Raw genomic sequence first — 15,856 nt, forward strand, 5'->3', positions numbered from 1 at the left:
AGGTCTGCAACCCGACCCAGGGCCAACGGGACCCGAGAACCTGACGGGTTTCGGGCCGGGTTCAGGTCAGTTTTTCAAGTAGGACTTCAGGTTCGGGTTGGGTTTGTAATTAATGAAAAAAATAAACAGGCTTATCGTATATTCCAGATTGTTCTGCCCCAGGTGAAGTTTCAGCACATAAATGGTAAGGTCTCGGGTACGGGTCAGGTTCGGGCTTCATTTTAAGGCCCGTGCAGACCTCTAACCCAGACAACTGGTAAGATATGAATATACCTGTATAGATGGTGTTTGTTCGTTGTCATGCATTAAATTGCAACAATTAGTTAGCTAATGTTTTGAAGTTGTTTCTCGTTGTATAGGCCTACTGTTATTTATAGTCATTTGGTGTTAATTTGTATAGCTATTTATTGTTCATTTATTGTTAATGCTTTGTTAATTCAATATAAAAAATTTGCATTTTGTGTAGTTAACTGTGGGGCCTCCAAGTAGGATTTCGCTTAGGGCCCCCATATGCTCAGAAATGGCCCTGATGCCTATAATGTCCAAAAATATCGTCTAGCTAGGCAGCTCAATAGAGTAGGAGACACAGCCTACCTAGACAACTCTCTCAAAACCAAATAAGCTGCCTACCCAGACAACATTATTGGACATCATAGGAACTTTCCGAGTGAAATCGGCTTAGTGTGTGCGTGTTATTTGAGTGCATATAATTGCCAATACAATGCCCAAAAATGCTGTCTACATAGGCAGCTCACTAGGGTTTGAGAGACACCCATTGAGCAAGATATATGTCATGACATGGATTATCATGACTTGTGTTTTTGAAAAGAGAGAATGCATTGACATATTCAACATTTTTTAAAAAGGATGTGTTTAAAGGTAATGAACATAAAAGCAAATATGGCTTTGCATTGTCAGATGAGGAAACAAACGTATAAAAAATATTTGCAATTGACTTTGAAAGTCAGTAAAAAGATGTTTTAATGCGGGATGTAGAGAAATGAAATACTAAAGGTTGCTCAAAGGGCAACTGGACTGAGAACTTAACATTGCAAGAACATCTTAGCTCTATTCCAAAGTTTGAGCTGCCGCACGTTGCCCAAAAACTACTGTAGGTGTAACTGAACTAGTGTCAACATACAGTAGATGCCCAGCCCAGCCCAAAAACCAATTAGAAATTATGTCACCCTTGACATACTATTTTACAAACTATTTAAAGGAATATTCCAGGTTCAATACAAGTTAAGGTCAACTGAAAGCATTTGTGGGGCATATTGATTATTAACCTCCTTTAAAAAAAAGAAAAACAAATCAAAAATCGAGGTACAGTGAGGCACTTACAATGGGAGTGAATGGGGCCAACTTTTGGAGGGTTTAAAAGGTAGAAACGCTGTCAATTGGGCTTAACACGTATTGAACCTGGAATATTCCTTTAAATAACAAAGCTATGCCCACTATATGCATGCTGATACATAAAACATATAAGATGCTTACCTTTTAGAACAGCATTCGGGGGCGTGATTGTGATGCCCTAAAATGCCGCCTCCTTAGGCAGCTGACTGTGTTGGCAGAGCACTTATTGCGTTTTCTTCTCAATCCAGTTGCACTCACCAGTGGAGAGTTTCTGAGATTTACACTGGTCATGTGACAGCAAATCAGGTTATATGCAGACTACTGGACTGCAGTGGTAAAATTAATGCAAATGTTTTGATATTCAGTTCAGACAAGGCTAAACATGCAAACTCTGAACTGGACACAATATCATTAGTTAAGTGCAGTATGGCAACTTTACAATTTAAAAGGCATATAAGAACACAAAATTGCAATTACGTATATGTGTATTTATATGTTTGATTGGTGATTTAAATGCACAGTTAAACATTGCAAGGAAGCACAATCCTGCCTCAAAGGCAGAAGGTCTTTTGGAGGGTCTGTTTTATTTAGACTGGAGGATCACGTGTGGTCTTTTTCTTGTCCCTACCCAAGCTTTGACTTGCCCTGACCCTTGTCATGTCTACTAAGGGTGCCGCAAAGAAAGAATAAACAGACAAACGCCGTGCTAAGCATCACACAGCCTGAAGAGACACCCTGTCTGAAGAGCTTTTTACTAAGTGATAGATAATTAATCCTCTTCACCTCTCTGAGGAAGGCTTGGGACTCATATAATGCCATCTAGCTCTTCTAATTCTGTCTTCAGCTTCTGTTTTTAAAACGCAATGCCCCATCAAAGTTTTGTTAAGGACGGAAATACTAGAGCTGGCGATATATATCAAAACAATGGGTGAATTCCAAATGGCTTTTTTAACAAACAACATATAGAGAGACACAAAATTTGGATTACACAAGAAACAAAAAGGCAATAATACTCAAGTGCTAAATATCACAAGGGATTTGCCCTCTGCAGCTATTCCAACCAGTCATGGTTAAACTTGTATTGCAACAGACATATAACATATACTGTATGTTTCTTTTATAATTAGAAGTGTGAACACATATGTTTCAGTACCTCACATTAGTCCATACACTGGCCTTGTTTAAAAAGGTCTGCAGCTATTCTTTCTGTCCCCTGACGATGATGTCATTGCAATGGATCATTTACACCCACTGTGTTACTTCACACTCTGTGGAAACATAAAGCACATTTTTTAGCGAAACTCTCCGCAATTGAGCCACTTATTGTTTGTGACACCCAGAGTGGCCACAATCAGTATGCACTATGTGAACCCTTTGCCCTCTATTTTTTCCTCATACGATGTTTCTCACTCAAATTTATTTGTCACTCTTATCACGTGCCAAAATGAATTTAATTTACTTGACGCCATTACATGCAGCACCATCACTAAGCTTGTAAAAGTGCCTTAAAGGGAAAACTCTGAGTGATTGTTTCCCACATCCTCCACTTTAGCTGTGAAACCATGAGATTCATCTCTGAATTTTAACAGGCTGAGATGTTTTAGAGAAGGGCATTAACCACCTGCCACAAGCAAGAATTGTTTCAATTCAAAGAGATTCCAAGGTGGGATTGCCGTATACATAATCGACCTCTCACTTGCACCACAACAGATGGTGGATGTCATTTGTGCAGAATAGGTTACGATGCATTGGTTCTGTCTGTCCTTAAATATAGCGTGGCCTGCATGCAGTCACACGCACAGATAAATACAGTATATTTCTGTAATCTAACTACTGTTCTGAAGATGCAGTTAAAAAAAAAAAAAGTAAGGGCAACAAGGGCAAAAGGCACATCCTGGTACAGAGACATATTTTTTTCCTCTATCTGACATAAAGATATTAACATAATCACTCATTTAACATTGCAGGCAAAAAAAAATGTGGTGCAAAAGTCTGAGACCACATTGAAATCTAGGATTTTTGTTTCATTTGAACCTGGAAATAATGCTAAAAAAGTTTTAGGGTTTGGAAAAATGCATAACAAATAAAAGTTATGATGTAAAGCACAGAAGAAATATTTCCAGTTCTATCAAGAAGACTTGCAGACTTGAGTGAAATTTAAGATGACATTTATTTGATGAATATAAAACAGAAATGTAATGTCTCTCTTTGGCGTAAGCCCCGTCTGGCGATCCGAAGAAGTTGTACTCGGAACCGTCATATCCTGCCGGAGATTGGAGGCAGGGGTGAGGAGCCTACCCCCGTGCAGGACGGGACTCAACTGATGGTGGTGGGGTGGTGGAGGTTGCCATGTTAGCACACTGAAACAGCAATGTGATAGATTGTGAGCAGACTTATAAAGCAATGGCTTACATGTGGTTGGCTAGGAGTTACCTAGCTAATGGTGCGATGATGTACAGCTGCTAGTCTTCCGGCTAGAACTACGCTGCACTTACATTTCTGCACTATTTCTTAATTAAATGTAAGCAAGTTTGTGACATGTTCACTCCTTTGCATAAAAGGAGATGCTCTTTGGAATATATATTTATATATATGTGTGTGTGTGTGTGTGTGTGTGTGTGTGTGTGTATAATTAGAGGTTTTAACATTTTTATAAAAATGCACATTTTGTTCAGGTCATATACATTAACACTGAGATTATTCTTGATATGCATGAATCAAAAATGTATGTATTAAAACATCACACAAAGTCATCATGAGGGTCTAAAGGGGCTCTCTGTTTTATATTTGTTTTGTTTTGTTGTCAAATGACAACAAAATGGCAACCGTGTTAGTTAAACCCCATGACTTTGATTTGGTGGACAAGGTTTAACAAATATTGATATTATTTTAAAACAAATTTATTTCACTGCTTTTTTAAGAAATAATCATTATTTCTTTAAAAATATAATTTGAAAAAAATTATTTTGTACTACTCTTGCCAACGTTTTTCCCACAAAGTCCCAGGAATTCTTTTTTTTACTTTGAACTCAGAATGATAGAAGAGGTGTATTTAAACAATTATTTTATGAAAATTGCATTTTTTATGTATTTTTGAATAACTTAATAGATCCGGGCATTAAAATGAGCATCACGACATTGACCCTCAAATTTGAAAAAAAAAAATGCAAAAAAGAAGCATTTTCACTAGTGGTCTCAGACTTTTGGACTGCACTGTACTAATGCCTCATGGACTTCTCACATGGTGTTCCTCTAAAGCTGGTCTTGCCTCTGATGACTCATAAAATTTCACCCATTATCACCCCTTTAATGAAAGATTAGTCACGTCCCAGTGAAATACCAGATGGATCAGATTCCTATCCCAGTGCCAGGTGCTAGATTCATAAGATCATTTGGTTTTATAATGGGACCTTCACTGTCTCTTTGGCTCTTTACTGGGGGTGAAAAGGTTACTTTCTAACATTTATCACTGATCTCACTAACACCCCTGGTGGCAAAAAATAGTCAGATGGCACCTGAGTCAACAGCCAAGGATTTTAAGGTCTATAAGTTATCAAATGTGTTTCAGCAGTCAAGTCAAGTCATTTTTATTTGTATAGTGCCTTTCACAACACACATCGTTTCAAAGCAGCTTTACAGAAGATCAGGCATTAACAGAAGATAAAACTGTAATATCTATAATGTCTTAGAGTCATCATTGTGTAGTTTGATCAAATACGATTGTGTATTGTTTAAAAATAAGTAATTAAATAATAATTGTTTTATAACCCCAGTGAGCAAGCCGAAGGCAGCATGTGGGAAACAGTAGGGGCAAGAACCTGATCTCAGTCAAGGCCCATCGCTTGTGCTGTTTCCTGAAACATGGGCTGACCGCAGGACATCTCCTTGGATTCTGTAGCAGTCACTATGGAATGACCGACCTGACCTGACTTGGTTCACAGCTGGAGGGATTGGGGGGGGGGGGGGGTTTCTATGAGGCGCACTAATTAAACAAATTAGGGGAAAAAGGTCGGGGGTTTGGTTGGAAAGGGTTGACTGCTGAACTAAAAGCCTCAAGTGCAAAGCAAACACTGGAACAATAACACTAGAACAGTTTGTTTTCTTGGTGGGTTTACTGAAATGGCAAAATCCGCTGGAAGAGTTTTGTGGATTTTCAAATTAACAAATATCGGCATAACTCAATGTTCTCTGTTCTGCTTTGTAATACAAAGCTGAACTTTGGTAATACTTGCTCCTATTCTGTCAAGTTATAAGACATTTGCAGTCATTTCAAAGCATATTTTTCTCTTTTCTACATTCTAACTCGCCATTTTTAATAGACTTGATAACAAGCAAAACACCTTTTCGCTGATGTTGGTTTAAGAAGAAAGATAACATTTGCATTTTATAATGAGTCTGCCATCCTGGAGTGTGACAATGTGACCAAATGGTCAGCTTGTCAGCTTCAAGAACCCTCTACACACAAAGCATTCATACAACCATCTTTAAGAGGTTTACAAAATGCATTTAGACACTGTATCAAGAAATATTTAGAATAACTTGCATGTGCGTCTTCATGGATACACACCACCTGGGTTTACTTTACCTTGAAGTCAGAGAGGGGCATCATCCTTGAATAATGCATTATTCTCAGCATTTCATGGGCAGCTTTTATATGTGTAAAAAGCTGCTCCAATATGTGTTTTATCATTCCGAATGTATATTTATCCTCGCCGTGACTGGCCCCATTAAATATCAGGGCAGCCATTAAAATGTCTGTGTGGCTCCAGAGATAGATGGCCGGCAATGAACGGATGTGAGTTTAAGTGAAGCCTCTTAAGCACAGGAGGAATAAGCACTGTCCACAAAATTTGTTAATGGTGTTTTGGTTTTCAAGAGCAAATAGATGTTAAAAAAAAAAAAAACTGCAATTACAGTACGCACAGGTGAGTCAATATCGAATAAGACAGAGACAGGACCGCGACTGGATGGTGTCTTGTAAGTGTTGAGTTTGTGCTGCTGTGCCCTGCAGAAATCTAATTGTAAAACTCTTCACACTGTTGACTAAGAGACATTATAAATAATGGGGAACTTTCGCTTGTGGTGTCTGTCCCACACCTCTGTTAAAAGTACCAGTCCCTAGAACTCCTCTTTCATGAGGAGTCTCATTTATGAGTAAGAAGCATAATGTGAAGGACAGTGTCTAGTTCACCAATATGCTTAAATAACATAAACATTTTTTTTTTTTTTTTAACATTCAGCATACTCACCACAATGTTCTTGAATGCTTAGCTAGAGCATTAAACGGCCATTTGTGTGGCGCAAAATGATATACAGTGAGGGGGTCCAAATGTCTGACACCACTTTGAAATTCTTAGAAATGTTTTTTATTTTATATTTTATTTTTTATTTAAACCTGGAAATAAACATGGAACCTGGAAAATAAATTTATATTATGTTTATCAGAGAATGCATGCAATTTTACAGTAAACTATTGTTAAAATTATGGTGAAAAACAATACTCGGGCATTCCCAGAATTCCCTGCGTGACCATCACATTTCATTATGGAAAAAGTTATGTTTCTTCTTATTTTTCATATCAGTTATGTACATTGTGTTTTATGTTACATTTTAGGTTGTTTAGTTAATGTTTATTGCATTATTTTAGTGTCACAATTGTTACCATGATGGTGTTTGCGTGAGTGACACTGTACAATGTCTCTACATGTGTATTAGTAATTTTTCCTGGAAGCCAGGGCGACTTTTGATTAACTTCAAATCATCATGTTTCCTTCTGTAGTTACTACAGCGTTTAACAATACATTTTAAAGTGAAAAGTAGATTTTGATATATACAGTAGGTTAGTATATTAAGTTTATTTAATTTAATAATATAAACGGTAGTGAACTGTAATATTTACAGGCATAAAAATGGCATCCTGTAATGCCTGAAGCATGGTCACTGTATTTGACACTGTATACGGTGAATTTTTGGTAACCACAGTTTACTGCAGGTGCGGACTGGCCATTGGGAGCACCGGTTGTTTTCCCAGCGGGCCGCTGGTTAATTTGGGCCAGGCCGGCCCGCCCTGGGCTCCAACATGCCCGTGTGGACCCCATTACAGAGTGAATATTCAAATATTTTGTAAGGTAAAGTCAATACAATAGCTTTTATTTTGAAAAACTGAAATAACTTTTATTTTGAAAATACTTACACACTTTAGCGTATATCCGTAAGTGCTAATTAACTTTGTACCTCGCGTGGACATCATTATTTTACATATACATCACAGTAATGGTGACAACCAAAGACAACATATTAAGTATAAGATGAGCTCTGAATAATCACTAAATGACAAATAACTTCAATAACAATAATAATACAATACCAGCAGCATATATAAAATTTGCAAACAGTAAAGCTATGAGCAGTACATAGTCATTGGCATAATTTGAACTGAAGTACAGCTTGCTGAATAATGCTCCCGCCTGATACAAATGTAGAAAATAAGTCATGAAAAATATTACTTTGTGGCTATTTGAGTCTTTGAGTCTTACTTTGTTTAAAGGATAGCAGAAACAGCGCTTGTCAATGCATTGGGCTTTTCACTTTTTCTCAGGAATAATCTGGGGAAGGAATTAAATCACTGCAGATATAAAGACACAACAAGCTCACACAGAGGGAGAATATGAGCAATTAATCTGCAAAATATCTGCAAAGCGGAAACATACTTTAAGAGGTATGTTTATTTTGTTTTACATACAAGTGCATCTCAATAAATTAGAATGTTGTGGAAAAGTTCATTTATTTCAGTAATTAAACTCAAATTGTGAAACTCATGTATTAAATAAATTCAATGCACACAGACTGAAGTAGTTTAAGTCTTTGGTTCTTTTAATTGTGATGATTTTGGCTCACATTTAACAAAAACCCACCAATTCACTATCTCAAAAAATTAGAATACATCATAAGACCAATAAAAAAAACATTTTTAGTGAATTGTTGGCCTTCTGGAAAGTATGTTCATTTACTGTATATGTGCTCAATACTTGGTAGGGGCTCCTTTTGCTTTAATTACTGCCTCAATTCGGCGTGGCATGGAGGTGATCAGTTTGTGGCACTGCTGAGGTGGTATGGAAGCCCAGGTTTCTTTGACAGTGGCCTTCAGCTCATCTGCATTTTTTGGTCTCTTGTTTCTCATTTTCCTCTTGACATTACCCCATAGATTCTCTATGGGGTTCAGGTCTGGTGAGTTTGCTGGCCAGTCAAACACACCAACACCATGGTCATTTAACCAACTTTTGGTGCTTTTGGCAGTGTGGGCAGGTGCCAAATCCTGCTGGAAAATGAAATCAGCATCTTTAAAAAGCTGGTCAGCAGAAGGAAGCATGAAGTGCTCCAAAATTTCTTGGCAAACGGGTGCAGTGACTTTGGTTTTCAAAAAACACAATGGACCAACACCAGCAGATGACATTGCACCCCAAATCATCACAGACTGTGGAAACTTAACACTGGACTTCAAGCAACTTGGGCTATGAGCTTCTCCACCCTTCCTCCAGACTCTAGGACCTTGGTTTCCAAATGAAATACAAAACTTGCTCTCATCTGAAAAGAGGACTTTGGACCACTGGGCAACAGTCCAGTTCTTCTTCTCCTTAGCCCAGGTAAGACGCCTTTGACGTTGTCTGTGGTTCAGGAGTGGCTTAACAAGAGGAATACGACAACTGTAGCCAAATTCCTTGACACGTCTGTGTGTGGTGGCTCTTGATGCCTTGACCCCAGCCTCAGTCCATTCCTTGTGAAGTTCACCCAAATTCTTGAATCGATTTTGCTTGACAATCATAAGGCTGTGGTTCTCTCGGTTGGTTGTGCATCTTTTTCTTCCACACTTTTTCCTTCCACTCAACTTTCTGTTAACATGCTTGGATACAGCACTCTGTGAACAGCCAGCTTCTTTGGCAATGAATGTTTGTGGCTTACCCTCCTTGTGAAGGGTGTCAATGATTGTCTTCTGGACAACTGTCAGATCAGCAGTCTTCCCCATGATTGTGTGGCCTAGTGAACAAAACTGAGAGACCATTTTGAAGGCTCAGGAAACCTTTGCAGGTGTTTTGAGTTGATTAGCTGATTGGCATGTCACCATATTCTAATTTTTTGAGATAGTGAATTGGTGGGTTTTTGTTAAATGTGAGCCAAAGTCATCACAATTAAAAGAACCAAAGACTTAAACTACTTCACTCTGTGTACATTGAATTTATTTAATACACGAGTTTCACAATTTGAGTTGAATTACTGAAATAAATGAACTTTTCCATGACATTCTAATTTATTGAGATGCACCTGTATATTTATATTTGTTTATATTTATATATGTACATATTCTGGCCAACTTTGTTCATTCATTTTATTTAATTTTAAATAAACATTTACACGTAGTTATGTGAGTAATTAACATGAAATTGTAAGCTTTGTCATCAGTGTCCTGCTGCGTGACACTTTCTTAATCTAACTATTTTAAACCACATTTTATGATCTTGTATAGCTATAAATACATATATAATATATTATTATTATACTTGTTTCCACAACCTCATATTAACTAAGACAAGAGTTTATTTGCACTTCTAGAAAAAGTTGAAATGTGATTAAGATCTTTAAAAACTTTGAAGAAATGCTGACTTGTCACAACACCTTTCCTGTACATTTTAACCTAACATCTGTATGTGGGGAAAAAAGTTTTTGGACATGTTATTATCTGAGCTATAAAGTGCTTATTATGCTTTCTCTAAAAAAAAATCCACCCGTCACATTTACAGTGGACATTTACAGTCAGCAGAAATGTCTTTTTTTTTCCCTTTTTTTTTTTTTTAACTCAAAAGATTGAAATTGAGCTGGAAAACCTAATCAATGAGTCGGTGTGTAATGGTGTAGTGTGTTGTGGGCCAGGTTTGGTGGGCCGCACAGGGCCAGAAAGTCCAGGGCCACTTTTTAGTCCGAGTCCTCCACTGGTTTAGTGTAAATTTAACAGAACTTTTTTTAATACTGTAAACATTTTTAAAATATAAAGTTGCATACATTAACATTAGTTAATGCATTATGAACTAACAATGTACAATTCTCTTTTCATAAATTAACATTAACTAAGATGAAAAAATACCGTAATAAAATATTGTTCATTGTTAGTTTATGATACCTTATGCATTCACTAATGCTAAAATATAGAATGTTAAGTTCAAACTCACTCAAATTGTCATGCTAGTCATATAATTTGTAAGCAAATGTAATATTGAATAAGAAACATTGCAAAATAGAATAATTTTTATTATCTCAAACTTTTGGAACCCATGTAAAAGGATTGAAACCCACATTTTGAATGTTTTACCTCAATCTTTTGAGGTTTTTTAAGGTTATACATGTAAACATATAAAGAGCATTTCAATGCAATTTTACTGTTAACACCCTGCTATGATGAGGATTAACCAAAGTTACTACTGAATTCAACCAATAAAACTTTATAGATATCAGCTCGCTTCTCACTCAGACTGAAGGTCTGTAAAGAATAACTCTCCAATGTTATGATTATGGATAATACATTAGTTTAGAATTATCCTCAAACTCTTAACATTGGATGAGCCTCAACACTTGTGATAATAAAATGAAATACAGTTATTAGAATAGTTTTGAATGTGAGTGCACCTCACAGCCTTTAGCTCTGAATATTAGCTCATCTTTCATAAATACTGTACATAAAGACTGTAACACCACCCCACATGATATCCCTTATTCTCTTTGCATGATGTAAACGTCTATGTGTCATTAACATGCGGTCAAGTGTCTGATGTATCAACAGTTGCTTTGATCTTTTATGCCAAGTATTCATATCAAAGATAAAAGACCCGTACAAAACCTACAGAAAACATGGAAAAACCAGTTCCTCCATTCTAGCGATAAACATTTCAGATTATGTTTCCTTTAAACCACAGAGTGCCCTTTCATTCAACAGAGTCATTGGAGAAGTGTTTGTCCAGCTTTTCAAAGCTGCATTGCAGTACTAGGCTTAAAAGTGGCTTATTATTTCTCTGTAAAACATGACCACCATTTCCCTCAGATAGGAATAGATTGGAGATATTTACATCTGGTCTCTGAATCCTGTGGGCCTTGACCCCTTACTATATAGAGAAAGAGAGAGTATTGAACTGAGGGGCTGATTTTCCTCAAAGGAATTCTGTCATTATTTACTCACCTTCATTTCATTCCAAACCTGTATGACTTCTCTTTCTTCTAGAACAAAAGAGGTGAGTTTTTGAAGAATATGCACTATTTTCCATTTAATGAAACTGAATAAATATTAGGACTGTCAAGCTCCATAATGAAAGAAAAAGCACCATAAAAGTTGCCTAAAAGCGGTCCATATGACTTGTGCACTACATTCCAAGTCTTCTGAAGCCATACGCTTCAGTGCACTGAAAATCTCAACAGCCGCCCTAGCCCTCTTTGGTTCATGAGAGAAGTAGCTATGTCAGCTTCATGACCTACTGTTCGTGATCTTTTGAATCAGATCTTTTCAATGAATTGGTTGTTCCAATTCACAAAACCAGTCTGAATGATTTGTTCACAAATCGGACAGATCCAGTTTTTGAGTTCTTACTGACTTGATCCAGTTGCAGCAGTTAACAGTTAACAGGGAAGATTATCAGCCAATAACAGCTCATATTTCAGTCTGATACTCGCATTAAGCTGTTGTATGACATGGAACAAAGCACATGAGTCATATGAACTACTTTAATTATACTTTCATGTTTTTTTTTTTGTTTTTTTTTCGGAGCTTTACGTCCCTGGTCCTTTTTACTTTAAATATATGAAAACAAGTGTCCAGGATATTCTTCTAAAAATCATCTTTAAAGTTCTCCAAAGAAAGGTCATATGGTTTTGGTGTAAGATAAGGTTGCGTAAACAACATGAGAGAGAGTAAATGATAACAGAAGTTTGATTTTTGGTGAACTATCCCTTTAAAATAGCTAGAATGCAGAACAAAAATCAAGCTTCTCACAGTGGCACAAAAACAAACCGCATGGGAAATTCAAGGCTTATTGATTTTTGTACACTTCCTATTAAAAGCCTTTTTAAGAAAATCTGTGTGTCTACATTTGTAAATGCACTCTGTGGGTCTCAGGGATTTACGTTAATTGTTAATTTATTAATATAGCTGTGCACATGAGATGCTTAATTTAACACGTAATCATGCAAAGCGCAACATCCATGTTGAAGAAATTACAGGGAATCAGACCTAATCTACCCATTTTTGTGGCTCAGGCGATTTGAATTAGCTTATTTTTTGGTTTTCATTTTACAACAGTGGCCAGCCATTACTCCAAAATGACTTGTGATACAGAGGAACCCTTCTTTAGCCTAGCTAATTGATTAGGTCAAAGGTCTGAGAGACAGTGGTTATGGGAGGAATGAATTTCCTGTTTCTGCATCTATAATTCAGTGGTTTCCTGAGTGTGTGTGCACTGCAGTGAGCCTGAGAAGGGACACAAGCCGTGCAAAACACAATTCTGCCAACACACAACACAGAGCCGTGGCTTTGAAGGTCTGCTGGATCAACCCTGCATCCCACAACATCCCAGGACCCACATGTTCAAATATCCTGACCCCCTACAAGTTCAGACTGTGTGTGTTTTCTCTCAGATGGTTCAGTGGTCAGGTTGAAATGAAAACAAAACCCATGAAACATTTTCTTTGACTCAGCCGGTGAGGATGGAAATATTAACCTTTGACGGCAATTTAGATTTGCTTCTGTCTACAGCAAATGATGTAATGGAATAGTTCACCCATAAATGAAAACATTCTCTTCATTTACTCACCCTCATGTTGTTACAAACCTAAATGGCTAAATGGGAACATAAGAGATTATATTTTCCAGAATGTTCACCCTGGTCTTTTCCGTACAATGAATGTGAATGGGGATTGTGATGCTCAAGCACCAAAAAGGACAAAAAAACACCCTAAAATTATCATAAAAATAGTCCATATGAATTCTGCGCTATATTCCATGTCTTTTGAAGCCATGCGATAGCTTTTTGTGAGGTACAGGCCAAAATTTAAGTTGTTATTAGCTGAAAACCTTTTGTCATAACTTTCCAATCTCATTTGTGCTTAATGTGTCACATCATGATCCATCACAAGACATTCAGGAACCAATGATGTTAGGGGTCATTGAATTGAATGAACCACTTTTATGGTGATGTTGGTAGCTTTGCAACCTTTTGTGTTTCACAGAAGAAAAAGTCATACGGGTTTGGAACAACTTGAGGGTGAGTAAATTAATTTTCATTTTTGGGTGAACTATTCCTTTAAATTAGCTATATGTTGTTTGTACAAAGCAATGACAACCCAATCTCATAAGAAGATGTAAGAAGAGTACAAGATGGCGAGTTAGCTTGTACAAAATTTTCGACTTCTGTTGTGCACCATGGAAAAAAGAGAAACAGCGGGGTTTTGAAGTAGCGTTCTGACGATTTATAGTAATTTTAACCCCTAACCCAAACCCCAAACCTAAACCCTAACTATAACCATAATAATCCTAAAGAAATTGTGGCAGTTTGGAAGGAGATGAGGGAAGCATATAATTATAAGGTTACTCACATACAACAGTCTTTTTATTGCATAATGAGTACCAAAATGCTTTCACTAACATTTCCTTTATTAAGTGAAAGTGTTATATAGTAGTTTAGAACAAAATTGATGTGTGTAAAAATATCGATTTGAAATTGTTTTTGTAGATTGGTTGGTGTGTATGTGATTAAAAGCTGTATGTTTTTGTACAGTTTGACATATTAAATTAATTATTACGAATTGTCATGAGACTGTGTTGGCAATGACAAACTCAAGTGACAGTGGTACTTGGAGCAGTGTGACCCCCAATGTCAACGCTACATAAAGGCCACACATGGGCAATTTAAGGAGTCCATATGGCCCTAAAGCCGAACAGTTGGTTGGGAAAAAATGACCTGCACAGAATCCATTTTTCCCTGAAGGGCTGTTCAACCAGCAAAAATCAACCAGTCACTATTTCCTCAGACAGTAGAGCCTGCAGCTGCTTACGAACCACAGCTAAGTAATGGGGTTTAGTTTACATCTTCTCTCTGGGGAAAGAGGAAGCATTTCACAAGGAGAAGGAAATGTCAGCATGGCTGGGGTCGCAGAAAATATCAGGATTTCAAACGGCCCTGAGTGTAAACCCCACAAAGTGTCCAAGCACTTCTGCCGAATTAAACAGAAGCATCTGTCACTTAAGCTGCATTATCCAGTGTCACACTAAACAGGTTTATGTGAAATAAATGCTGGATGTTTCCTGAGGTATTTGCCTGTTCATGGAGCGCTGTGTGTGATTTCCTGCGTGCATGGCTTTCCAAGGCCACAGAAAGCAGCTTTCATCATATCTCCAGCTCTCATCCCTGCCAACTTCCTGTAAGATCTGAGCCTCCCTATAGATCATATAGTTGATTTTTGGGGACGTTTTAAATGAATGTGCAGGAAAAGACGTAATGAAAATGTTCTGACACTAACATGAGTGTAAACACAGATGCACTGCTGTGCATGAAAGTTAATCTTGGCAGATCATTAGTGTCTGTGATCTCTTCAAAGAAGATATTTCATTTTAACATAGTCAAATCAAAATTATCTAGGCTTATTACTCTTAAATTTCCAGATTTCACTTACAGCTTTTCACAGTTCTTATATCAAATGGGAAGACCTATGTTTTAGTTCTCACACTTTATAGTCCAGAGAATATTTCTCAGGGTCAGTTTCTATCTAGGCAAGTGTTAAACATTTCCACCATTATTTAGTGTTTAAAATGTTATAAATGAAAGGTTAAAAATGTTATAACAGTCGCTTGCTTTTATATACATTACCTTTCACATTTTTGCTGTTTCATAAATTGTTTCCTAATTGTTTTACTGTTTAGATTTGACTAAAATAAGCTGTTTAACTTACCCCTCATAGTGGGGAGCAATAGAGGGGCACGTTGCCACAAAAAGGTCAATATGTATTAAATGAACTGTATCTTTTTTTTTTTTGGTCTACAACAGTGAAAATTTTATTTTTAGCCAAGACTTTGAGGTATGTGGTTATACAGAAACTGACTATAAAAAATAAACCTATAGAGAAATATTCACTAGAGTAAAATGTGTGACATCTATCCCTGGTCTCCACTATGTGAACATACGTACAAGCAATCAACTAATCGAGTATTCGTTCAGCACCAACTAAGTGACTATTAAAGGGGTCATGACATGAGGATTTAAATTTTCTTTCATCTTTTGACATACAAGAGATCACTGTACTATAAAAAAAACATGCTGTAAGTTTCAGAACTCAAAACTTCCTCTTCACTGCAAAAAGAGCATTTGTTGAAACCAAGCTGTCAAAAGGACTTGTTCTCTACTTCCTCCACACTGTGATGTCACACTGTGGAAGACATTTGTATCTGACCGCCTCCACAGCAACACATCAATGC

General features: G+C 37.0%; 1 protein-coding gene across 2 annotated transcripts in view; it reads right to left on the bottom strand.

Moving 5' to 3' along the window:
• Positions 1 to 2,529: 2,529 nt before the first annotated feature.
• The window catches only part of LOC127418362 (histone-lysine N-trimethyltransferase SMYD5-like), a 42,361-nt gene continuing 29,034 nt past the window's right edge, over positions 2,530 to 15,856 (bottom strand). Inside the window, exon 14 of one of the 2 annotated variants that reach the window (XM_051658968.1) lies at positions 2,530 to 2,621. In XM_051658968.1, the coding sequence (XP_051514928.1) occupies positions 2,596 to 2,621 (26 nt within the window). In that variant the 3' untranslated portion in view covers positions 2,530 to 2,595. Of the gene's footprint in view, positions 2,622 to 3,586; positions 3,714 to 15,856 lie in introns of those variants that run through there. The other variant, XM_051658969.1, reaches the window with a different exon arrangement.

This window comes from Myxocyprinus asiaticus, chromosome 27, assembly GCF_019703515.2.
Source record: "Myxocyprinus asiaticus isolate MX2 ecotype Aquarium Trade chromosome 27, UBuf_Myxa_2, whole genome shotgun sequence".
Classification (NCBI taxonomy): Eukaryota; Metazoa; Chordata; class Actinopteri; order Cypriniformes; family Catostomidae; genus Myxocyprinus; species Myxocyprinus asiaticus.